General features: G+C 41.1%; 1 protein-coding gene across 1 annotated transcript in view; it reads left to right on the top strand.

Moving 5' to 3' along the window:
- The window catches only part of TBC1D15 (TBC1 domain family member 15), a 135,398-nt gene that overhangs the window by 66,247 nt on the left and 41,287 nt on the right, over positions 1–27,864 (top strand). The window contains exons 6-9 of the mRNA XM_082253108.1: positions 7,296–7,398; positions 9,905–10,102; positions 18,752–18,880; positions 24,523–24,626. Of these exons, the coding sequence (XP_082109234.1) occupies positions 7,296–7,398; positions 9,905–10,102; positions 18,752–18,880; positions 24,523–24,626 (534 nt within the window). The remainder of the gene's footprint in view (positions 1–7,295; positions 7,399–9,904; positions 10,103–18,751; positions 18,881–24,522; positions 24,627–27,864) is intronic.

Below are 27,864 nucleotides of genomic sequence, written 5' to 3'. Positions count from 1 at the left end.
CCTTTTTTTTTTTTTTTGGCCATGAAGTTTATATTGTCCCGATGCTTCATATTACAGTGTACATATGCAGAAATGAACTCCTGTACTTGCATGTGGCCAGTGCTCCATTCCAGAGATAAATGGGACTGAAACATAACAGACTCTGCTCCTCCCACCTTTGTTCCACCTTAAAGTAGAATTTGTAGGCATAAAATTGTATTTTTCATTTTGGATAGAGCAAGGGAGGGTTATAACCCCTGTCAGAATTTATTTCACCATCTGTGTCCCATTGTGGGGATTTCCCTTCGCTTCCTTTCCCATAGCCAAACAGGAAGTGAGACAAAATCCCTCAAAATTAAGGATACTCCTCGGGGACCCCCAGGTCACCAGAACTAGTGGACCAGTAGTGGTAGTGAACCAGAACCATTGGAACTTTTACCCTCTATTACTTTTCTGGGGAAAGTTTCTTACTTTCCCTTTTAATGATAATGGTAAACAGGACAAATAGAGAGGGTGAATCTCCCTAATGGGGATACAGACAGCAATAAAATTTGACAAGCTTTTTAATCCGTCTGCATTCTACCCAAAACTAAAAAAAAAAAAAAAAAAGTTTTGCCTTTAGTTATTCTTTAAGCTGTTTTGTCACTTTGTTCTGTGCAGTTGACAGATGGCAGCTATTTTCAAGATGGCTGCCCAGGATATTAGGAGGTGGAATGGTTTTCTGAAGTTGATACAGCATAATGGCCTGTGGCTAAAGGCAGTCTGCCTATGTAAACAAGGCAAATTGCTGTTCTGTCAGTAGGGAAGGCATAGTTCCTGTGTTCCTGCAAAGCTCATGCCTTCCCCTAGTAAAAGCACCTCCCCACCGTAAGAAAACACCAGCTAGGCACAGTTAACCGTTTGATCGTCCCTGATCTAAACCCCTTCCCAGCGAGTGTTATAAGTACAATGACAGTGCATATTGTTAACACTGATCGCTGTATTAGTTTGTTCGCTGCAATATTGCAGTCCCGCTAGAAGTCGCTGATCGCTGCCATTACTAGTAAAAAAGTAAATAAAATAAAAATTCCATAAATATATTCCATAGTTTGTAGACTAGGTTATAACTTTTGCGCAAATCAATCAATATACGCCCTTTAGAATTTTTTTTTTTACCACAAATATGTAGCAGAATACATATTGGCCTAAATTGATGAAGAAATTGGATTTTTTTACATTTATTATTAGATATGTTTTGTAGTAGAAGAAAAAAAAATGGTGTTTTTTTTTTTTTTCAAAATTGTCTGTCGTTCTTTTTTTTTTTTGTTTGTAGCGCAAAAATTAAATGCAGAGGTAATCAAATACCACCCATAAAAAAAGCTCTATTTGTGGGAACAAAAGGACATAAATTTTATTTTGGGTACAGTGTCGCACGACTGCGTAGTTGTCAGTTAAACAAACGCAGTTCTGTATTTAAAAAAAAATGACCTAAAAAAAAAAATGACCTAATCCTGAAGGGGGATAAATCTTCCAGGGGTGAAGTCATTAAACTGTGAGGTAGGAGATGAGGAAAGATGCCGCTGTGACTAGTACGCATACCTCCCAACTGTCCCGGATTGTGCGGGACTGTCCCGATATTTGAAGTAAGTCCCGGCGTCCCGCAGATGTCAGCTGGAGTCCCGGATTTTCCTCATTGGGCTCCACTCAGTGGAGGTATAGCCAATGGGTGCAATGTGGGTGCAGGACACCTCCGCTTCTACCTCCCCCCTCAGACTTCTTTGCAATGACTGGTTGTCAGGACCGCCCGCGTCCTGGCAACCGATGACACGCTTTGCGGGTGCGCACTGCACTGCAGAGCAAACAGCCTCTGTGCACAGCGGCTCCACCTCGCAGCTCCGCTCCCGACTTCTCACTTCAAGTTTCTCCTTCAAAGTAAGGTAAGTGCGGGTGGGAAAAGGGGTACTTTCACAGGCTGTGGAGCTGGCTCCCCTTCTCCCATCACTCAGCAGCACTGTGGATGGCGATCGGGTGATAGAGGACCCTGCATGCAGCCCAGTGAGAAGATTGACAACTGGCCCCATTCCTGCTCCTGTCTTCTTTCACTTTGCAGCGCCGCTGTGATCCTCTCATGTCTCTGTAAAGTGTAAACACTGCCTCTGTAATAATGGAATGTGCTTTGCAGAAGGTAAATGAGAGAATCTTTCCCCATCACTGCACACAACTCCCCACACCGTTCCTTCTGTCCAGCTGTTCACGGTCTCCTCTCTCCCAACTGCTTGTTTGGTTCTCAGTCACTACACCCCCAGCAGCCCCCCCCCCTCCCCCTTCATCCTCAGCATTTCCCGGTCTGCAATCCTTTTATCACTTTTTAACCCTTTATGCCAAGCAATCCTCCAGTGATCCATCCCATCTGCCAATCCTGACAGCATTCCATTCATACAGTACCTCATTGCTCCTTCATCCTGCCAGAACTTTTATTTTCCTCCACTGCAGGGGCGTAACTACAGTGGTCGCCATTGCGACCCGGCATGATGCTCCAAGGGGCCCATGTGGCTCCCTTCTAAACCAGGAGAGGGGGGGGGGGTAACATATAGACTATAGAGGGACCGATGCCCTCCATGTTCTTCCTGCAGCTGCTAAATGCCTGCAGGAGGGAGAGGAGGAAAAGTAGGCATTTAGCGGCTGCAAGAAGAACATGGAGGGCCCCCAGTCCACCCATTGTGTGACAAAAGCGAATGAAAATTCGCTATTGTCACACAGATCCTCCTCCTGGCCAATCAGGAAACCATGCCATTGGCCGAGGAGGAGGCAGAAGGACTCGAGGAGACGCCGGGAGACAGAGGAGAAGCCGCTGCAGGTAAGTGCACCGGTCTCGGGTGGGGGGGCACGGCACGCTGCTCATTCTGCATTAAGGGGTCACGCTGGTCATTCTGCATTAAAGGGGTCACGCGGGTCATTCTGCATTAAAGGGGTCACGCTGGTCATTCTGCATTAAGAGGTCACGCAGGTCATTCTGCATTAAGGGGTCACGCTGGTCATTCTGCATTAAGGGGTCACGCTGGTCATTCTGCATTAAAGGGGTCACGCGGGTAATTCTGCATTAAAGGGATCACGCGGGTAATTCTGCATTAAAGGGATCACGCTGGTTATTCTCCATTAAAGGGGTCACGCTGGCCATTCTGCATTAAAGGGGTCACGCTGGTTATTCTGCATTGAAAGGGGTCACGCTAGTTATTCTGCATTAGGGGTAAAGCTGGTCATTCTGCATTAAAGGGGTCAGGCTGGTTATTCTGCATTAAAGGGGTCAGGCTGGTTATTCTGCATTGAAAGGGGTCACGCTGCTTATTCTGCATTGAAAGGGGTCACGCTGGTCATTCTGCATTGAAAGGGGTCACGCTGGTTATTCTGCATTGAAAGGGGTCACGCTGGTTATTCTGCATTGAAAGGGGATACGCTGGTTATTCTGCATTGAAAGGGAGCACGCTGGCCATTCTGCATTGAAGGGGGCATGCTGGTCTCTCTGCATTGAAAGGGGCACACTGGTCTCTCTGCTTTGAAAGGGGTCAGGCTGGTTATTCTGCATTGAAAGGGGTCATGCTGGTCATTCTGCATTGAAAGGTGGCACGCTGGTTATTCTGTATTGAAAGGGGGCACACTGGTCATTCTGCATTGAAAGGGGGCACGCTGGTCTCTCTGCATTGAAAGGGGGCACGCTGGTCTCTCTGCATTGAAAGGGGGCACACTGGTCTCTCTGCATTGAAAGGGGGCACGATGATCTCTCTGCATTGAAGGGGGGCACGGCATGCTGGTCATTTTGCATTGAAAGGGGGCACGCTGGTCATTCTGCATTGAAAGGGGGCACACTTTTCATTCTGCATTGAAAGGGGGCACACTGGTCATTCTGCATTGAAAGGGGGCACGCTGGCCATTCTGCATTGAAAGGGGGCACGCTGGTCTCTCTGCATTGAAGGGGGGCACGGCATGCTGGTCACTCTGCATTGAAGGGGGCACACTCTACCTTGATTACTGAAGGCCCCTTTCACACTTTTGTGACCTCAAAGTCACGCAATTTTTAACAGCGTTTTTTGCCACAAAGCAATGCCTATTACATTTTTCTGTTTGCGCCCCCCAAAAGGGGGCATTTGGGTTGGATGGAGCTGGGGGCATTTGGGGTGGATGGAGCTGGGGTGGGCATATGGGGTGAATGGAGCTGGATGGGGGGGTGGATGGAGCTGGGGGTGGGCATTTGGAGTGTTTGGAGGCTGGATGGGTGTTTGGGATAGATCGTGCTAGGGTGGGCATTTGGGGTGGATGGAGCTAGGGTGGGCATTTGAGGTGGATAGAGCTGCTGGGGGCATTTGGGGTGGATGGGGTGTATGGAGCTGGGTGGGCATTTGGTGTGTATAGAGCTGGGGGGGTGGATGGTGCAGAGTCCGACCCCTGCATTCTGTACATTACATACTCCTGTCTCCTGCATTTTGTACATTACACTCTCCTGCACTATATTCACAATACTGTACATTATATACTTCTCACCAAAGTCTTCATTGTCTCAACAGTTGCTGGTTGCTATGCAGTCTGGGTTTTGTTTACCCTATCCCTTAAGCCCCTCCCACTGCTAAGCAATTGGCCACACCCACAATTTGCAGCGCAGCGCTACGCGCGCCGCAGGTTTAGTTTCTCTTACCGTGTCCCTCGTTGCGAAGTTCAAAAGTTGAGAGGTATGTAGTACGGTAAAGGTAGACTGCAACATAAAAACAGCAAGTTCCTCTGAGGGCACCTGGCATCAGGGCCTGTAAACATTGGAGGTGCATCTTACCAGAGCCAGTACTGCTTGTAATTCTTGTATAAAAATATAGTACACATACATCTGTAATCACTACGTGTGTACTTGATTCAGCTATAGAGTGCTCTAAGTGTGTAATCTAAAATATGTTCTGAAGTTTGAAATGCTTTTAAAAGCCTTCTACAGTGTTCACTGTAATGGTATTGGAGTGGAAGTCTAGGCAGGTATGAGAAAACCCTTTGTCCCTGGTGTATGTGTGTATATTCAGTGTATACAGAGGGAAATTTATTAGGCAAAGCAGCACAATGCAAAACTGTCACAGCCAATTGAGAAAGATGCAAAGTTCCGAAACCTATTTAGAACTGAAAAAAGGACATAAAAATAAACTCTAAACAAAGACGTTATTAGGAATTGGTCAGGGTCAGATTTTGTAGTTGTAAGTGCAGACTTAGGAGCAGAAAGGAGGAATTTATGACTCAGTCTGTAACTTTGTAATAAATCTGTCTCATGATGGCATTGCTTTTCTGTATGCCAGAAATGATAAATGTCCCCCATGTACTTACCTGAAATATGTCATTAAATTAACCTCCCACAACTCTTTTCAAATCAGAAGTTCTGTTGAAACTACAGGTGACAGCACTGTGAGCAAATTGGATTTATGTAGTTGTTTTGTGCAATTTTGTCATTCTAACATGTTTCTGGAAATGGGACCAAAAGTGTTGAGGCAAACTTACAGGGGTGTCACAGGGGGGTCATGTTTTCAAGCTTATTCCTGAGCCAGTGAAAAGGGTTGGGGAAAGAAGACAACACATGAATCTGCAGAGCCTGCAGGCTTAAAATAATGATGCCACACTAAGACCATATAGTATGGCAGATGAACGTGAATCACTACACCATTTAAAAATAATTAAAATATTTCTAACTACACATTTAACAATTGCAATCATTCTTATACCTCTCCTACATAACACTGGTTTTGAGTGTTTTTGACGTTTTATATTTTTGGGAAAGCAGTGAAATAGAAGAATTTAGAGATCTGACCTGCTATGTTATTGTACTTTACTACACTGTCTTAAAAAGGAGCTTCACTGCCCCCCACCGTCACAATTCCCCCCCCCCCCCTCCTCCATTTTTTTTTTTTGGTGTTGTGCATAGTTCACCTACTCACCTCACCAGTGAAAGCCAATGCTGTGCTTGCTGTGATCCGCTGTGCTGTTGCCACACACCTTGTCCAATGCCACCATCTTCATTCCTGATGTTTTTGGGAGCTGGATGCCTCTTCTTGGTTCAGGCAGCCCAACCCCCTTGATTACATGCTGCTGGGTCCAACCTTCAGTCCAGTAAATGGATAATGAAGTATCCTGGGCTATGTGACATGCAGTGAAGGAGATTTCCTGTTTTGAAACGTAGTCTCCATGAGAAGCCTGAGTGACAATGCATATACAAAAATGGGTGACAGGGACAGAGTATTGTCACCCCATAGCAGGAAGTACCTTAATATAAACACTTATAGCAAGATTGCTGGGGATTTTTTTTTTTTTTTTTTTTTTTATGTAAGCTACAGATTTAAATAAAAAGTACAACCAAAGCTGGTTTGGCTGTACTTCTCCTGTGGATCCAGGAATGCAGTTCGTTCTGCACTTCTGTGACCTGTTTTCAGCACAGCAAGCTTTAGCCCGCTGTCTGCTGCATTACAAAGCCGGTCCAGGCTCGGGCAAGATCGCTACAATGAAGTCGGGATCTGCCCACATGCCTAGTCATTGATGTTAAAGGGGGAAATACACGGTATTAAGAACTAGGGTATGTAAACGTTTGATCAGGGTCATTTGGGTAGTTTCTGTTGTCATTATGATTTAAAAAGAGTAAACACAGTTGAATGATAATAAATGGCACTTGGCTCAGCCTCTCAGCCGCCCCCTCCACAGCCCGGCACTCCATTGAGTGTGGGGGGCAGAGCAGAGAGCTGCTGACAAACAGTCCTCTGCTCAGGGAGATGTCAGAACCGAGTGGTGTTAGATCGCTTGGCTCCCAGTGTTGGGGCCAGTGGGGGACCGATGCATCCACCTAGGCAGGTATAAATGTGCAAAAAAAAATGTCAGTACTCTTTAAAAATGTATGTATATCCAAAATCTTTTTTTTTTTTTTTTTGGTTTTGAGCAGAGTAGGGAGGGGGTCACAATTCCTGTAGGTTTATTTTTTTGCTGTCTGAAACAGAAAGTGGATGGACATTTTCCCAATGGTACACAGAGGCACAACAGGAAGTTAGAGGAAATCTCTTAAAATGAGGGAAATTTTACCTCTTAGGTGGTTGTAACCGGAACAACTGTCCCCATGTCTGGTCACAATGGTCATCAATACAGAGGGGGGAATCTCCCCCGTGGGGACACAGACAGCAGTGAAAACTTGTGAGAGATTGTCGAACTCTTTCCCACTCTATAAGACAAACAAAGTTATAAATAGGATATACAGGTACATGTTATAGCTTTTGAAAATTGCAGTAATATAAAGTTGCATGACCTTATGCATATTTTTACCCCCTTTTTTAATATAGGTCAGATCAAGATGGTCGAATTCTTCTTGTGGATAGCCAAAACAGGAGTCTTTCCCAATCTTTTGAAAACCTCCATGAAGAGTCGACTGACGGGTTACTACAGGTATATATCTATCCATGAATCTACTAATGTTTGAAATTTGGCTTAGAATATCTCTATACAATTGCTTTTATAATTGCACAGAAAAAATATATTTGATCTCTATTTTCTTCAGTTTGCAGCCTATTATTCTTTGTAGGCCTTTTAGGGACTTTTAAAATGATGGTCATTTGTATTTTTAGATTTATGTCCTTTATTTTCTCATATGATAAATCTGCTCATTGTTTTTATCATCAAGCCTTCAGATCCTGTCAATTGTTTGGATCTCTGGCATGAAATGCATGTTTGTGATCTCCACGCAGTGACTTAATGATGTTGATGTCAGGAGATTGAGATGGCGACTCTAGAACCTTCAATTTTCTCTGCTGTACCTTTTAAGGGGAATCTGACCCTATGGGGTTGATTTACTTAAAATCTGGTGCAACTGTTAATGGCAGCCAATCAGCTTCTAACTTTAGCTTATTCAATTAGATTTTGACAATAAAACCTGGAAGCTGATTGTTTTCTATGCACAGCTGCACCAGATTTTGCATTCTCCAGTTTTAGTAAATCAACTACTATGTTTCAGCTAAATCTCAAATTGGAAAGTCTAAGCACGCTCAATGAACAGCTTTTAGGCTGACAAATGTAAATTCTCCTCCAATATTTTCTAATCATATGCTACGTTCATCTTGTCAATGATCTTGGCTAAATTCCCTGGGCCTCTGTAGCTCATGACCCTCCCCAAACAGCAGCTTTTCACCTTCCTGCTTCAGAGTAGGGATTGTGTGCTTCTCTTTATAGCCTTTGTTGATTACTCTCCAAATATGGCATTTATGGTTGTGACCCTAAAGACTCATTTCTTTTTTTTAAAGAAATGTTGATGCTTATCTGGGTATTTGGTATATTGTATGTAGGCTGTTTTGTGATGTTTGTGCAACTAAAATTGGTAACATTTTACTAATTTTGCCAGAGATCTGAAAAACTTATAAGCACAACTGTATATTCCTATTGCTACTCATGTTTGTTGGAGGCACCCATTTGTGACCTGGACCCATTTAAGCCTGTAAGTGTGCTGGAAACTCATAACCTGACCCTGCCAAGCCTCTTAGTAGTGTTAAGACACGGGATCCCTTACATATGGTACACCTGCTGAACTTTACTGAACTTTACTGGACGTTTTCTAAGGCTTTGTTATCCCCTTTAAAGCCACGTGCTTTTTATTGCCATTATTAAATATATTCTGTGCATGTTGGTATGATACCACTCTCAGAACATAGGCAACATATAAAAGAACAGGTCTCAATATAAAATTTCACCTGCAGTGGTGAAATACTTATATTGCAGCACTTGTTAGAGAAGTATTTTTTGTGTCAGTCAGGATTTGCCAAGCTGCTTGATTGACAACAGGCTCTGGCTCTCTTCGGCTGAGAGCCAAAACAAGCTGTGCCCGCCTCCTTTCCAGCCCAACGCTCCAGTGAGCGCTAGAGGGGCAGAGCGGACCTAGAACTGAGTGATCATTGGTCATGTGATCGCTCAATTCTTGGTTTATAAAGCCTACGTGGGACAGCTGCAGCATTACACCGATGCTGTAGCATAGAGGTGAATTTGTACAGTATGTTTGTTTTTATTTCCCATACTTCTCCTTTTAATACTGGGAGTGCTAATTCCTAAAGCAAGCACTGCTACCAAGAGACAGGTACTGGTACCCAGTACCCACCAATGCTTGGCTCTGACAGATAACCGCTATCCCTAGCAGTCTTCATTTTAAGTAAAAAGAAATATTGATGAGATATTTTCTTTGGTTTTTATTAAAGTTGTAACCAATACAGAAGTAATTCAGATGAGTACACATGTATACATACATTCAGTTCGACAGTGCAATTTTGAGTCAAAATCCATATAACAATAACAAAAAGGCACAGATAACCTGTAGCTTTGTACCTTTTACTATATAGCCAATAGGACATTGCCGATCCAATGTCTCCGCTCAGTCCCAACCATGGAAATTTTAGCATAGGCTAGCCCAGAACAAAAGATCTTCATCTGTTCCTACTAAGGCCTATTCAAGTACAAATTTCAGGGTGACTGCATTGGTTCCAAAGTGCATATTTACTTTAGCTACACTGCCCAAAGGAAATCTAGGAAGGTCACTCAAAAAATGTATGTGATAAAGCAAAGACTGGGGGTTGGGCAGCCAATCACCCAGTCATAACTACGTTTGAAAGCTCCAGAGTTAGGTTGGGAGTAGGCTATTTATGGGGACAAGATTTTAAGACATTTCTTGTGGATAACTAACAAAATAGTTATTCATTTGTCATTAGAGATTTTACCTGTGTTACATTTCCAATTAAAAAAGTTCACAAACTAAAGGAATTTAATTGATTTGGGTCTCCATCATCAGTTTAGTGTCAGTTTGGTATGAAGGAAAACATAGAGTAAATGCTAGTTTACTGCCATTTAATTTCCTTGGTCATACAACAGGTTTTGTTTAGGGGTCTAATAATAATATGTACATTTTTGTTCACAGAAATTTAAGAAGGACCCATATGCTGCCACAATGATCAACTTTTCTAAAGTTACAAACTTCTTAGTTGACACTTTACGAGGTCCTGATCCAGCAACACACTGCAGGCCACCTCAGGAAATGGCTGATTTCCTTGTTGATGCAATTCCCGATTTAAAAATAAATCAACAAGAAGAATCAGGGTTTGAAGTAATAACTCGTGTAAGTATTGATGTCTTTAATTTTTTGTCTTGCTGTAGGTCATAAAATACAGCAAAGAAGATTGTAAAGCTGCCCAGAGCCATAAACATATTCCCATTTAGCTGCTGAGGATGATGTATCCGGACACCAGACTGTCGCAAAGATTCTCTGTGCAAGAATTTGAGTTATTTAGCCTGGGCTGGTGCCATAGGGATCCGTGGGGTATTGGCAGTCAATTTGTCTCCACTTCCCTGGGCAATAAGAGGTTGCATTAGTAAGGCTTGTCTCATTTTATTTCTTATTTTTTTTGACCCAGTCCAAGTTTTAGAAAGTTTGACTCCAGACTTTTTCTTTTTTATTTAGTGCATCTTAAGAGAGCTGTCATCCATAATATAGAAATATAAATCCTTTTTTCTTCAGACAACACATTTCTGTACATGAATGTGCATATTTTTGTGCACAGTTTATACAGTGGATAGGTATCATTAACATATGCAATGATTATCCATTTTACTGATTGATCATCGCTGTTTATTCAACATTTTAGGCTTTTATGGACTGTAATGTGTTTTTTGTGTGAATAACTAAAGTGGAGTTCCAATCAAATGACTGACTAAGGCTACATCTACTCCCACCCCCATTCTAAGACTGTTTTACCTACCCTGTAAAAGATATGTATACTTACCTATTCTGAAGTCGTTCCGGTCCGGTCACATGATCGAGTTGCAGCACCAGCTTTAGTGTTATGGGGAGGCAGCAACAGATGCAGAGCCTGAGCAGTGACGTCACTCATAGGCTTACTATGGGGCATCAATTGTTATCTGTCCCTCCATTACACTGAAGCTGGTCATGTGACTGGACTGGAGCAGCTTCAGAATAGTAAAGTATACACACCTTTTAATATAGGGTATTATAATATTTTATTATAGGGTAAATAGAATAGGCCTAGAATGGGAGTGGAAGGGATCATTTGTTATATTGATTGATTGATGTTAATTATTTATACTTATATTTTAACATTTCTGAGTGTTTTTATAGTTTTTTTTTTAATTTATTACACAATTTATTAGTATTATACATTTTTTAATATCTTGTACAGCTGCTAGGATGGGGCTTTAAACATTAATTGTTTATATTATTTTTTGAAGCACAGAATTATTTAATTAAGGATATGTTGTAGGAGGCGGTCAGAAACGAGGTACAGTTGTGCTCATAAGTTTACATACCCTGGCAGAAGTTATGATTTCTTGGTAATTTTTTCGAAAATATGAATGATAACACAAACTTTTCTTTCACTCATGTTTAGTGTTTGGCTGAAGCCATTTATTATCAGTCAACTGTGTTTACTCTTTTTAAATCCTAATGACAACAGAAACTACCCAAATGACCCTGATCAAACGTTTACTTAGGCTCGGTTCACACTTGTGCGATGCGGGAACGCTGCGATTATGCAGCGTGTTTCCGCATCGCATTCGCACATCTGGCAGTTCACACTGCCATATGCGATACGCAGGGGGCGCCAATTAAAAGTTAACGACACCCCCAGATTGATTGCATATCGCAGTGCGATCTGCAAGTACGCACAGAATCGGATCGCACAAGTGTGAACCACTGTGCGATCCGATTTTGATGCGGCTCAAAAAAAAAAATGCCTCCTGTGCGTCTTTGGTGCGGATGCAGTGCAAATTCAGCCATACAAAGTGTATGGCTGAAATTCGCACCACACATGAGATCGCATGTAATGAAGGAGCAGTGCGCTCCGAATTACATGCGATCTCCGCAGCCGCACAAGTGTGAACCGGCACTTACCCTGGTGATTTTGGCCTGATAACATGCACACAAGTTGACACAAAGGGGTTTGAATGGCTATTAACCTTCCTAGCGGTATTCCCGAGTGTGACTCGGGGTAAGATTTTAGTGCCAAAAGCGGTAACCCCGAGTCACACTCGGGGTAGCGCTAGGAAGATCGCTGGATGCTGGAGGAGGTTTTACTTACCTTTTCTCCGGGATCCAGCGAAGACTGCGAGCGGTGTGCGGCGGCGGAGCTGCCTCCCGATCGTCTGCGAGCCCCGGCTTCCGTCTCCGGCGACGTGACGTCCGCCGGGGGGTGGAACCGGCGGCAAATTCGAATGTAAAATGCACCAAACACACTGATATCGTTCAAAATAAAATAAAATCACATTACATTGCCCCCCAGTGCCCTTTCCTGCAGTTTTACTGTACTTTTTATGTAAATATATGTATATATATATATATATATATATACATATATATACAGTATATATATATATATATATATATATATACGTATATATATATATATACACATATACATATATATATATATATATATATATATATATATACACACATATTATACATATATATATATATATATATATATATATATATACACACATATTATATATATATATATATATATATATATATATATACACACACATATTATATATATATATATATATATATATATATATATATATATATATATATATATATATATATATATATATATATATATATATATATATATACACGTAATTCTTGTGAATGAGCAGCCCAAACCAAATGTATACATTATATATATATATACATATATATATATATATATATACGTATATAATATATATATAATATATGTATATATATAATATATGTATACATACATATATGTATATATATATATATATATATATATATATATATATATATATATATATAATATGTATAATAAATGTATACAGTTGGTTTGGGCTGCTCATTCACAAGAATTACATGCTTTCAGCACCTAAAATAATGGTACCGCTTTCAGCACCTAAAATCCAAAAGAATCATACCGCCAGGGAGGTTAAAGGTAACCATCCTCACCTGTGATCTGTTTGCTTGTAATTAGTTTTTGTGTATAAAAGGTCAGTGAGTTTCTGGACTCCTGACAGACCCTTGCATCTCTAATCCAGTGCTGCACTGACGTTTCTGGATTCTGAGTCATGGGGAAAGCAAAAGAATTGTCAAAGGATTTACTGGAAAAGGTAGTTGAACTGTATAAAACAGGAAAGGGATATAAAAAATATCCAAGGAATTAGGAATGCCAATCAGCAGTGTTCAAACTCTAATCAAAAAGTGGAAAATGAGGGGTTCTGTTGAAACCAAACCACGGTCAGGTAGACCAACTAAAATTTCAGCCACAACTGCCAGCAAAATTGTTTGGGATGCAAAGAAAAACCCACAAATAGCTTTGGGTGAAATACAGAACTCTCTGAAAACATGTGGTGTGGCTGTTTCAAGATACACAATAAGGAGGCACTTAAAGAAAGATGGGCTGCATGGTCGAGTCGCCAGAAGAAAGCCATTACTACGCAAACGCCACAAAGTATCCCTCTTACAATACGCCAAACAGCACAGAGACAAGCCTCAAACCTCCTGGCACAAAGTCATTTGGAGTGATAAGACCAAAATTTAGCTTTTTGGCCACAACCATAAACGCTACATTTGGAGAGGAGTCAACAAGGCTTATAATGAAAGGTACACCATTCCTACTGTGAAACATGGAGGTGGATCGCTGATGTTTTGGGGATGTGGGAGCTACAAAGGCACAGGAAATTTGCTCAGACTTAACGGCGAGATGAATGCAGTATGTTATCAAAAAATACTGGAGGAAAATTTGCATTAATCATGCCCGGAAGCTGCGCATGGGACGTACTTGGGCATTCCAACTTGACAGTGATCCTAAACACAAGGCCAAGTCGACCTATCATTGGCTACAGCAGAATAAAGTGAAGGTTCTGGAGTGGCCATCTCAGTCTCCTGACCTCAATTTTATTGAGCCACTCAAACGTGCAGTTCATGCAAGACAGCCCAAGAATTTACAGTAACTGGAGGCTTTTTGCCAGGAAGAATGGGCAGCTTTACCATGTGAGAAGATAGAGAGCCTCATCCACAAATACCACAAAATACTTCAAGCTGTCATTGATGTTAAAGGGGGCAATACACGGTATTAAGAACTGGGGTATGTAAACGTTTGATCAGGGTCATTTGGGTAGTTTCTGTTGTCATTAGGATTTAAAAAGAGTAAACACAGTTGAATGAATAAATGGCTTCAGCCAAACACTAAACACGAGTGAAAGAAAACTTTTTGTGTTGTTATTTATATTCTCTGAAAAATGGCCAAGAAATCATAAATTCTGCCAGGGTATGTAAACTTATGAGCACAACTGTACATGTTACAACAGACTGCTTGAGATCATGTCCATTACATTGAGTTCTCTGCAGCTCCCTTAAAAAAAATTACTGGCACCATATTTGATATTTTTTCACCAATAAAAAACAAACACAGAAAATAGGAGCCAAAAAGTCAACAAGTGTGATAGAAATAAACCAAGTTGTTTAGTAAAATTCAGTTTAAAGCGGAGTTCCGGGCACAAAATCGATGTTTTTTTTTTGTGCCCGTCCGCTAGTTCTGGATAACCTGAAAAGGAATTGGATAGTTAGGTTTTTTTTTTTTTTAAAACTCACCTTGTAATTGTAGATCGTAAATACTCACCTCAGGGTACTTCCTCCCTCGGAGCCGCGGCTCTCCCCGTCACTTCCTGCCTCGCGATGATTCCTGGGAGCTGAACGTCATAGCTCCCAGGAATCAATGCGACGGCACCGGCCCCGCACGTCATTTCCGGGCGACGCCGCATTCCCCTGCTAAACAGCTTCTGGGCATGCCCAGAAGCTGTTTAGGAATGCGGCGCCGCACCGGAAGTGACGAGAGGGGCCGGTGCGGCGCATTCTGGGAGAAGAAGACACGGAAGAAGACGCAGAAGAGGACCGCGCCGGCTTCAGCTGCCCACAAGAGAGATGGAAACGCTGTGGAAGAAATTTTATAAGTAAGTATTTCTTCTAAAAGGTAAGTGCGAACCGGGACAGATCAGAGGCTAGCCATTGTGGAATGTGCTAGCCCTGACTGTCCCGGGGGTATGCTTATTGAAAAATCACATCTGTGCCCAGAACTCCGCTTTAAGGAATATTTTTCTTCACTGTCCTTGACTAAGCATATAGGCATGGAAAACACAGACTAATACCCAGGCTGTAGCTGGTACTTCGTGTCATGACCTGCCTACATGCTGCCATGTTTGATGTTTTTCTAAATAAACTAGTTGACTTATCTCGGAGCTGTGAGACACATATGCATGTCCTATAAGGAAAAAGTAGGGGATTTTTCATATGCCAGAATTTTATTTTAGGTGTTTTGAACCCTATAAATGTTACATGTGTTAGTATTGAACCTCCATTTCCCTATACAAATTTCAAAAGTTACTTTGAAAATTCTACTTTACTTTATTTAGTTAATAAAACCGGTACTAGCCTGAAACATCCATATTGTAAGCAATTGAGCGCTTTACTTTCAAGGCTACGTTGCTGTCAGTTTTTTGTTTAAGATAGAGGGAAAAGGTAATTTGGGATTTGGTGCTTCAAATACCTATTGTAAATAGAGTCTTAAACAGCAACAAACCGTTGCGGGTTGTCAAGTGAGATAGTATATGTCTTTAATATCTCATCTGTTGGAGAAGGCAGTTACATCTTTTATGTTGACTTATTGCCATGCTGTGCTGTAAATCAGGGGTTAGTTTTCACTTTTTGTTAAGACTTGTCTGTGTAAACTCCCATTTAATAGTATCAATAAACAGATTTTTAAGTGTCTGTATAATAGGAGCATTAACTGTTTACCTCGTGTTGAGCTGAGTGAATATACTGATATATCAGTGGGGCCAATTATCAGGGGCCGATATTCACTTTTTTAAAAAATTTTTTTAAAGAATCGGCATCGGCCACAAAATTACTGATATTGCTTTAAAGGGGTTGTGCCGGGGTGATGCCTGCAGCTAGAGGCATCGCCTTGGTACAGTTTTTTTTAGAGCCGACGGTCAGCTTTCTTGTAATAACAACCAATGTGGCTAAGCAGCCACTCGACTATTATCACAAGCAGCGGGAGGGGACGTTCCTGCCTCCCGCCGCTCCTCCTGGGTCTCCCGTTCCACCTGAAGGCCCGAGTGACCAACCAGTACGTTAGCGAACAACCAGTACGTCAGCCGGCTGGCCGACGATCCGAACAAAGCCGGAATCGGCTCTGATCAGGTCTCCGATGTAGTAACCCGGAAGCGACGTCAAGACCTCTCTTCCGGTTACTAGAGCCTTAAAGGCACCAGATTTTATAAAAATGACAGTATTTAAAATTGCCAAACCTGGCGTTTTGAATGCTTTTAGGTACAAAGTGAGGTTTGGGGTCTTATAGACCCCAGATCCCTCTGTAAAGAGTACCTGTCGCTACCTATTACTGTCACAAGGGATGTTTACATTCTTTGTGACATTGATAAATGTGATTTAAAATTATTTTTTTTTTTTTAAGAGGACAGTGTAAAAATAAAAACTATGAATGTACAGCATATCGACACCTAATATCGGCTATTGTCCTGAACGGTAGCCAGAAAAAATTGTATCTGCCCTGAAAAAACTATGTCATCCGATCCCATATACAGTATATACATTATAACAGACATATACATTTTAACAGAATGACAAAGCCCCAGCTGTGCTAAGTCAGTTTCCACCTTTTGTGTTCAACATAAAGTTGTAAGCTGCTTGGCCTCTTCAGTCTTTAATATATCTTGCAATGGTCAGATTTTCTTTGATACTGTATATATTATGTGCTCATAGCCATGTATTTGATTTTACGTACATCTTTCTGTAACTGAATTTTTAAATACCTTCTCCTTTTGTTTTGGTGTATTTTAGAAATAATTTTAACCACTTCTGGACCGGAAGGTTTTACCCCCCTTAATGACCAGGCCAGGCCAGGCCATTTTTTGCGATACGGCACTGCGTTAATTTAACTGACAATTGTACAGTTGTGCGACTCTGTACCCAAATAAAATTGATGCCCTTTTTTCCCACAAATATAGCTTTCTTTTGGTGGTATTTAATCACCTCTGCGTTTTTTTTTTTTTTTTAATTTTTTTTTTTTTTTTTTGCGCTATAAACAAAATAAAAAGCGACAATTCGGAAAAAAACCTTCTGCTATATAACATTCCCAATGAAAAAAATTAAAAATCTACTTTTTTCATCATTTTAGGCCAATTTGTATTCTGCTACATATTTTTTGATAAAGAAAATCCCAATAGGCATATATTTATTGGTTTGCACAAAAGTTATCGCGTCAAACTAGGAGAAAGATTTGTCATTTTTATTTATTTTTTACTAGTAATGGCAGCAAGCAGCAATTTTTAGTGGGACTGCGGTGGACAGATCAGACACCTAACTGACATTTTTGACACTTTTTGGGGGGGGGGGGGGCAGTGACCTTACTACAGTAATCAGTGCTAAAAATAATGACACTGGCAGGGAAGGGATTAACACCATGGGTGATCAAAGGGTTAAATGTGTCCCGAGGGGGTGCTTTCTAACTGGGGGGGGGTGGACTTTGCTGCATGAACAAAAAGACCTGTGTTCATAAATAGGAAGAACACAGGATCCCTGTTTTCATAACTGACAGAACAGTGGTCTGCCGTGTTTACAATGGCAAACCGCCATTCTGTCTCCACGGGGAGTGATTGCCGGTGCCTGGCGGCAATCGTGGCCCCTGGACCTGCTGATTGTCTCCCCCTGTGACCAATCTGCACGCGCTTCCCCACTAGCAGTCCTGCGAATCGACATACATGTACGTTGTTTCGCGGAACAGAGCTGACCTGCCGCAGTAAAACTACAGCGGCTGGTTGGCAAGTGGTTAAGGAAATGATGCAAGACATTGGCTTTAGTCCCTTTCTGAATGTTCAAGTCTTGTGTTCTCACAGTACTATATCGCTATTCATCAAATTCTCTGCAAGGTCTTTTCTCACCAGAATAGCATGCATTGAGTTAACACGCAGACCTAAAGCATTGAATCTTTTTGACCTTTGAGGCAGTTTCCTTTCATTGGTACAGTGTAAGTTGTCTGCTTTGTTTTGATCTACCCTCTGCTCTACAGTTTGGAACTGCAGATGGAAATCAGGTGTACTTACTCTGACAGCTTGCATCAGACAGCTGTGCTTGTCATTTCTTGGTCAACTTTTTTTGAAAGTAAGGCCCCTTTCACACAGGCGGACCGTTCAGATCCACCTGTCCATTTTTTTTGGCAGATCTGAACGGATGCCCCATGCATCTCTATGGGGCATCGAATGTCAGCAGAGACATGTCTGCTGACATCCGATCCGTCAAATCTGGATGGATGGAAACCCTATTTTCCATCCGTCCAGCGGATGGAATCGGATGAGAACGGACACACGGTCCATTCTCATCCGATTCCCCCATAGAGAACAATGGGGACCTGACAGCTCTGTCTCCACACACAGCGCAGAGACAGAGCTGCCATCCGCCTGCTCAGCAGGGGATCGGCGGACCGATCCACCGCTGAGAAAAACGGAGTCCGCTGACGGACTCCCTTGTGTGAAAGGGGCCTAAATCATAAATTGCAGGTTATTTGCCACCATGCATTGGCAGCAAGCTGGCTGGTTAAAGCTGAGCTTGTCTGCAGGTGTACTATATTTGATAAACTTTCCTCATTTTCTCAATTATTGTTCAAGTAAACTTTTTTTACTTTGCACCATCAATTAATAGCTGAATTCTTTTTAGATTGATGTTGGAACTCGCCCAGAAGTCCACCGAAGAGATCCAGTTTCGACTTCTGAATGGGACAAACATATTGATACAGAAGGAAGAATTAAAAATGTGGACCACCTCAAGACCATGATTTTTAAAGGGGTGCGTTACTTTAAAAATGCTTTCCTTTGAAATATTGTTTTCCATTTTTATAGAGCCATGTCACTCATACGTTGTTAGTTTGTAGTGACCATAAATAATTGTGTTGCTACATCCAGTAGAATTTTCACAAGTAAATGTAGATAATCTATAGGGAGGCCACAGAAGTGGGTGACTGGTCCCTGCTGCCAGAGGAAGGTGTCCTCATTACTCTTGAGACGTTGCACGCATGTGATGGCAAATGAAAAGTTTAATTGCAGTTTTCCTACAACAGTGTGCTGTTGTCAATCTTTAAACGTATGGACTATGTTCTTGATGTTCATCTGAGTCTACCTGAAAAGAGTGCACCGGTCCTTACCGTTTTTTGTATACTTTACTAGAGCGGACCGTTATCTTGGCTTTTAGCTAAGCTGCATATGTCTTGTTTTTATCAGGGTGGATGAGGGAGGTAAACTCTAGATTGCAGTAAATATTGGAAGTTGTGATGGAGGATCAAACACTGCCAATTCTCCATCTGGGTCTGAATATTATGTGCATGTGAATCTACTTAAAAGCCCACTTGCTGTTTCTAATTTTTGACACAATGGTGAAAAGTGGCTTTTCCGATTCTTTCTCAATAGTTGCTTAAAAAGACAGTGTGTATAAAGCCCCTCTCCCAGTCACACTCACCTTACCAGTGTTCCTGTCTGGATCCAAGTCCAATGTAATGGCTTGTGTTAAACTAAGGGGAGCAGAGACTTTACTCCTTTGGACAATGACGGAGCTCATGCCTAGCATTTGGCTGCTAGACCTAACTGTCACTTGGAGGGAAGACACCATCACATGTTCCTACAGAGGCAGGAATGGTGAGGTAGCTATACTCACCTTTTCAGCACTCCCTAATATTGCAAGATTAAAGCATTTAAAAATCATTCTTGATCCGGTGCCACATCTTTCTTACCAGTCCTTGATCAGCCATGGTGTGGAACCTGCAGCTCACCATTTATTATATATATATATATATATATATACATACAGTTGTGCTTAAAAGTTTGCATTCCCTGGCAGAAACCGTGATATTGAAAATATGACTGATCATGCCAAAAACTGTAATTTATTGAAGGATCGTATTCATATGAAGCCATTTATTATCGCAAAGTTGTTTGGCTCATTTTTTAATCGTAATGATAACGGAAATCACCCCAAATGGCCCTGATCAAAAGTTTTACATACCCTGGAATGTTTGGCCTTGGTGTCACACAAGGTGACACACACACAAGTTTAAATGACAATTAAAGGTTAAAGTGATTGTAAAGTCTTTTTTTTTTTTTTTTTTTTTTTTTATCAAATATGTTATACTTACCTCCTCTGTGCAGTTGGTTTTGCACAGAGTGGCCAGGAGCCTCCTCTCTTCAGGTCCCTCTTCTGTGCTCCTGGCCCCTCCCTCCTTTTGAGTGCCCCCATTGCAATCTGCTTCAGACACGGAGCCACGACCCAGCCCTGCTCCCTCTCTCTCTCTCCTAATTGGCTGATAGACTTTGACAGCAGTGGGAGCCAATCGTGCCACACTGTTGTCTCAGCTAATGAGGAAGGGGAGTCCTGGGCAGCTGAGACACTCCTGCAACATCGCTGGATAAAGATGGGCTAAGGTAAGTATTAGGGGGGTGGAGGGGGGCTGCTGTGCACAAGGTTTTTTTTTTATCTTATTGCATAGAATGAGATCAGATAAAAAAACTTCTGCCTTTTACAATCCCTTCTAATTTCCCACATCTGTGGCTTTTTAAATTGCAATTAGTGGCTGTGTATAAATAGTCAATGAGTTTGTTAGCTCTCACGTAGATGCATTGAGCAGGCTAGATACTGAGCCATGGGGAGCAGAAAAGAACAGTCAAAAGACCTGTGTAACAAGGTAATTGAACTTTATAAAGATGGAAAAGGATATAAAAAGACAGCCAAAGGCTTGAATATGCCAGTCAGTACTGTTCAATCACTTATCTCTTAAAACTAAGTTTAAGTTAAAGGTCCGGTGGATCAAGAAAGATTGCAGCCACAACTGCCAGAAGAATTGTTCAGGATACACAAGAAAAACCCACAGGTATCCTCGGGAGAAATACAGGCTGCTCAGGAAAAAGATGGTGTGGTTGTTTGTTTCAAGGAGCACAATATGATAAAACTTGAACAAAAATGAGCTGCATGGTTGAATTGCCAGAAAGAAGCCTTTACTGCACAAATGCTATAAAAAAAGCCCAGTTACAATATTCCCAACAATACCTTGACATGGCTCACCGCTTTTGGCTCTCTATTCTGGATTGACAAAACCAAAAAATACCTTTATGGTCACAACCATAAGCACTATGTTTGTAGAGGGGTCACCGAGGTTCATAGCGACAAGAATACCATCCCCACTGTGAAGCATGGTGCTGGCTCATTGATGTTTTTGGGGGGGGGAGCGCCAAAATGCATGGGCAATCTTGTGAAAGTTGATGGCAAGATAAATGCAGCATGTTGTCCGAAAACACTGGCAATGTGCATTCTTCTACAAGAAAGCTGCACATGGGACTCTCTTGCACTTCCCAGCACTACAATACTCGAAGCACAAAGCCAAGTTGATCCTCTAGTGGTTACAGCATAAAAAGGTGAAGGTTCTTGAGTGCCCATCAGTCTCCTGACCTTTAATATCATCGAGCCACTGTGGAAATATCTCAAACGTGCCGTTCATGCAGGACGACCAAAGACTTTGCATGACCCGGAGGCATTTTGCCAAGGGGGAATGGGCAGCTATACCAGAATTCTGGGCCTCCTATACAACTACTACAAAAGACTGCATGCTGTCCTTAATGCTAAAGGTGGCAATACACAGTATTAAAGAATAAGTCCAACCTCAAACTAAAATCCTTGCACCTATAGATCTCCACGATCTAACACTAACCTATCTAGCTCTGCAAAGAAGAAACTGGTATACATACCTTTTTTTGAAGCCGATCCGACCCAACCTCAAGCGGCGGAAGCCCTGCAGAAGACACGGCTGACAGCGGCTGGGAAATTAATGGGAAGTGTGGTCACCCATAGACTTACTATGGGGCTTCTGTTGTCGGATGTGTCCTCTGCACCCGCATCCACTGCGAAGCCGCGGTTTGACAGCTCAGTGTGTGATCAGGTCAGATCGGCTTCAAAAAAGGTAACTATACTGATTGCTGCATTGATTTTATTATTAGGGTGGACTTGCCCTTTAAGAACTAAGGGTATGGAGACATTTGAACAGGGGTCATATCATTTGTTTTTGTTACCATGTTTTGTTTTATGATTTGTTTCATTCTGGTATGACCTAAAGTTAAATTTGAATCCCAGTGAAATAAAAGAAATGTGTTTTTGCTTGCTCACTCACTGTTTTCTTTAAAAAATGGTACAAATATTACCAGTTCCCCAAGGGTATGCAAACTTTTGACAACCATTTGATATACAATTTTTTACAGTAGAAATATAAGTGTGGGGGTGTAGGAGTTCACAAAAGGAATCAATGTATTGTAGCTAAGGCAACAACATATAGCTTTACACATTGATGCTTTTTAATGGACTATACATTTACATATTATGGACTACACATTTAATTATTATATAAGTTAACAGTATTCTGCTGCCAATAATGCATGGCTTGGCTTAAGGCTATATTCGTGAATCATTTTCATATTATATTTATTGCAGTATTTATGGTAAATAATACTTTTAGAGTATAATGTATGATCAACTGCTTCCCCCTCAATGTACCCATTGCACCTCACTACCGACCTCAGATTAGAAGCTGACTTCTACATACCATGGCCTAGACTGGGCAAGGAGGTGCTCCTTTCTTTTGTTAGTCAGAGGATAGGAGGCTTCAACCTCCTACTTACATCTTTTTAAACATCTTTGTAGGGGGGCATTGTATTCATATGTGTCTTGGGCAGTAAAATGATTTCAGTCCTGCCTGAAGTATTAAATTATGCAGGCATATAGTACCCCTTCCACTAGTCTGATACTGGCCATATGCATAAGAGTATGAATCAATAAAATAAAATAATTTGATGAACAAGCATATCATTCAAACAATTAGGTATGATGGAAAATCCCAGTGAGTTCAACCAAATCGATCTTGGCGCATATCACAATCATTTTAGAACAATCGATTGTTCAAAATCGCATCTGTAATTGCTCATTATTACATATTCTGCATATTATGCTATTTCTTTGTTAGGTCTCATGCACACGGGGTGTCTGTCTTGCCCCTCTGAATACCAGAACTCTTGGCAGGAGAGAAACTACTTAAAACATGCTCCCAAAGGCCCTTATCGCACATAAGTTTAGATGCGTTTGACCAAAATATTAATTTATTCTGGCTATTGGCATTAACGCTCAAATGCTAGTTGTGTCTAGCGTTTAGGTGTGTTCAGCGTTTTTTCAGCTCATCTGCTCCTTTCCTGAACACAACTTTTGTGGTTTTTTTTTTTCTACTTGTAAAAGCTTCTTATATGCCTTTAAACACCTATGCATGCATGGACACACACAGGCTTACTCAGAGGTGCTTTTACCTGCTGAAATAAAGTGCCAAATGCCTGTAAATGTGTACACTTTTCATTTTATGCCCAATTTGCATGAGGACTTAAATTATGTTTTTGAAACGACTTCAGCTCTTTGGGATTTTTCTGATGCTAGAACGGGTGAGAGGGTATAAACCTTAAAGACAAATCATTTCAGACTTTGATACGCTTTACTGTTTTTTGTTCGAACCATTATGTTCGTTTTTTTTGATTTTTTTAAAAAACATCTTTACTTTAGATGCCTTTTTAATTTAGCGAAAGTATATAGAATTAAATTGATAATAAAATAAACCTTACATTTCCAAAAAGATAACATACATTAACTGAGGTGTAAGCATTATTTAAAACTGATTTATAAAAGCTCCATCCTTTCCCACATCCGCTCGCTTGGTGTTTATCACAAAGTAAATCAAGTGTAAAGCCAGGGTAGTTATGTGTAACTCTATTTCAATATTCTGCTTGGTTATTTCCAGAATCCATGCTACTTTCATCACATCTTGTCAACATTTAATTTCTCTCCACTGCTCAGTACATTGCTTTTTTGCTGTGACTAGTCACTTTTGTAGTTCCACATTTGACAGCTCCTCTTTGAACTTGATAAGCGGGAACCTTTTGTATTTGGTAGCGATAGCATAATCTTAATCACTTGAGTTCACAAATGCATTTCCCAGAAACCCATTTAGTCTGTTTTACAAATACAGAGTGATGTATTTTTACTGCATCCAAAATGTCACTTGTGAAGCGTAGAGATTCTGTACTCACTGACCTCCTTATATCACCAAAGCAGTCCTTGTAATCTCTTTACAACACGAGCATATCCTCATATGTTCAGAGCAGCGTATGCATCTAAGACTGCGATAATCTTTGTAGCGAAGGCTTTGTACACGATTTCTTATTAAAAGGATGGCTTTATGGATTTTCAGCCTTGCTTAGTGCTTTGAGTTTCATGAACTGCATCTGTAAAGCTACTTTTACTGGTGTCCTAAAATCTAAGCTGAACTCTTAACTTTAAATAAAACTTTCATGAACATTCACAAACATTTTTACTGCAGTTGAGGTGAAAGGGCTAATTGCGGTTGTTTTTTGCTACAGGGGCTCTGCCATGCCCTAAGAAAGGAGTCTTGGAAGTTTTTGTTGGGCTATTTTCCATGGAACAGTACGAGAGAAGAACGGGCTCTGCTGCAAAAAAGGAAAACGTATGTACTTGGATAAATGTCGCCAACTTTATATGTTATATGTAATCAGGAATAAATGGACACATACATTTAGGTTTAAAGTAGAAGTAAAGGCAAAACCTAACTAACTCTACACCTACACATTTTAAACCTAAACTATCTTGCCCTGTAAAGAAAAAAAAATGCTATACTTGCCTATACTGAAGCCGCTCAGTCGGGTCTCCAGCGGCGCCCTCTGTGTGCAGGAGAAAGCCAACAGTGGCTGGGAAGTGATGTCACCCATAGACTTACTTTAGGGCTTTTATTGTTGGCGGCTGCCTTTCCTACACACTGAAGCCGCTGCTGACAGATCAGCGTTCCACCGGACTGGAGCGGCTGCAGAACAGTAAGTATAGTGATTTTTTTTATTTTCAAGGCTATACAGATTAGGCTTACCATTTGGCTGAGAGTAGATTTAGAGTTAGTTAAGTTTTGCCTTTACTTCCATTTTAAGTCCTATTCACGAGTTCTGCCTTATTATTTTATGCAATTAGGGTGATCATCTCTATCCCATAACATGAGACACGCTAAAGATAAAAAAAAAAAATGCCTGTCGCAGACCAGTAGTACTAATTTGTTGCTGATATATAATAGATGGTGTTGCATTCCTTGTTGTTTCTGTTGCTAAACTCTGGTGAATGAACAAACAAGCCATACCTTTCTGCTTACTATGTTTGTTTGCAGAGTTTACATCCAGTGGCTGCTTAAATGTGTAGTGAGGGGTGTAAAATCTTTATCAGTAACTATCAAGAAGTTTGTGAGAACTGAGCAGGTAAAGTTGAACTCCAGCTGATATTTAAGACACAAATTAATGGGGCTTTGTATTCAATAATACATAATTAAAATCATTTTTTTGTTATAAGATTGGGTTCACACTGTTGCGGTGCGAGACACCGCATGTAATTTGCACAGTAATCGCAGCACATTCCTGTGTGAATTGCATGCTGTGTCTCTGGGGTGCGATTTAAGCCATGCATTTGTTTGGCTCAAATCACACCGCATTCCCACCAAACTGCTGCAAAACCTTTTTTTTTTTTTTATCAGCACCAGAATCGGATCGCATGGGTGTTCGCAACCATGCGATTCAATTCTGCAAATCGCACTGTGTTTTGCAAACTGATTGCAAAGTGTTGTTAACTTACCATACACTCCGCAATTGGTTTGCATGGACGGGATGCGATTTAGATGCATTGCTGAATCCGCTGTGAATTTCACACCGCATCTAGTGTGAACGTTAGGCTTAATGTAAGCAATGTAAGTAATTGGGTCAGCTTCTGACAATTCCCTGTACAAGCAGACCAGCTGATTAGAAGAAGAGAGCAGAGTGAAAGAGGAGCTTATCTGCCTGCAGCTCTTCCTCTTACTTTCCAATGATTTTTCTTTGGTTTTTCAATTATTCCAAAAAAATTCCAACAGTTACACATGTGACACATAGTGTACATTGTTTGCATACCAGAGTACAAAACATTGCAACAAAGAGAAGTGATGCTGCTCTTCTTTTTACTGTCCAGTTACAGGCTGGAGAAAGGACCAGATCTGTAAGGGTTCTTTCACACGTGTGTCAGTACCCTGTGTTTATGTGGCATACATTCAGCATTTTTAAAGCCTCATTACCACCCTTCAATGCCTACAATGGCATCACACAGTACTTTTTACACAGGAGCAGTATTGTTGTGTTGTGTTTTACAAATTAGACAGCATGTCGCTTTTATGAGGCGTCGACACTTTGTCAGCCACCTCCATTAATTTCAGTAGTAATGCTCTGTTACCGCACCTTAACAGCACAGATAGCATTTATGGCTTGTTAGTGAAGCAATTATGTGTTTGGGTGCTGAGGAAGAGGCAGTGGAGATTCCTGTATCCCAGAATGCACTGGGAAAAAATTGGGCGCTAGGACAAAGCAGCTATAGCAAATTCCTGTTTCTAATCCAGTAAAGGGTAAAGTCAGCAACCGGGTGGCTATTCAGCGATGAAAAAAATCTTTATTTCATTTGTTTCTAAAGACGGAAGGTTTTTTTTACCCTAATGCATAATATGCATTAGGGTAAAAAACCTCCTGGGTGAAGTCCCCTGCCTCCCCCCCCCCACCCCCATACTTACCTGAGCCTCATCTTGATCCAGCAATGTGCATGAGAGCAGCAGATGTCCTGGGTCTCGCTCTTCATTGGCTCCGGCTGCTGTCAATCCCAGCCAGTGAGTCAATGAGGAAAGTGCGGGTGGCGGGGCTGAGCCACACTCTGTCCTGTGACAGGACATTGTTCATTCACACAGTGTGGCTCGGGAGCCTCGGCAGTGGGGAGGAGCCAGTACCGGTGGAAATGTGGGGGACAAAAAAAAAAAGAGGAACGGGGCTGCTCTGTGCAAAACCATTGCACAGAGCAGGTAAGTACAACATGTTTATTTTTAAATACAACCTTTAGAATCACTTTAAACAGGATAAAAAGTTCCAGTACAAAAACAAATACTGACATGTTTCAGCCTTGCATTTCCTTTTTGTAAAGAGCAGCTTTGTGGTAACATCATGTGCAAAAGCATCAAGCCAGTCAGCAATACTGACAGGGCCAGGTACGAGCAGAGGCATTGAGCGTTATTGTCCAACACAAAGCTGTTTATTTCTGCAAAGTTAAGCTGGACCAAGCCAAGTGTCAGAGATCGAAGTAAAGTATATGAACCCATCTTGCAGAATATTCACAAAAAATGTTTGCTATCACACCACAACCCAACCACGCTTCAAAGTAGATTGTTTTATCTACATCACTTCCCCTCAGAGATGTATAGTAACGAAGTAGAACTACTTAAGTACTGTACTTAAGTACCGAAATGCGGTATCTGTACTTTCCTAGAGTAGAATTTTTTTCTCCTACTTCTACTTTTACTTCACTACATTTTTTCGATGATTTCGATACTTCTACTCAAGTATTTTTTTTTTGTGCTGCATAGTTACTCGTTACTTTTAAAAAAATTACCACTGCCAGAACAGTAGATGGCAGGTTGCATAAAGCTCAAAAAAATGTGTATAATGTCATTTGTAAATCAGCGCATACGAAAATAAAGGCTGTGTATAATAAAAGCTGCTATACCAAATCTTTCCAATAAAAAGAAAATATGAAACAAACAAATAAATGGTGCTACAGCGCTTAAAGTGCATCAAGAAACTACTAACAAACACAGGTTAATCATTTGAATAAATAATTTGAAATAATAAAAAACAATATGATGT

The sequence above is a fragment of the Pelophylax lessonae genome (genome assembly GCF_965119305.1).
Source record: "Pelophylax lessonae genome assembly, chromosome: 4".
Classification (NCBI taxonomy): Eukaryota; Metazoa; Chordata; class Amphibia; order Anura; family Ranidae; genus Pelophylax; species Pelophylax lessonae.
This window is presented reverse-complemented; position numbering and strand designations above follow the sequence as displayed.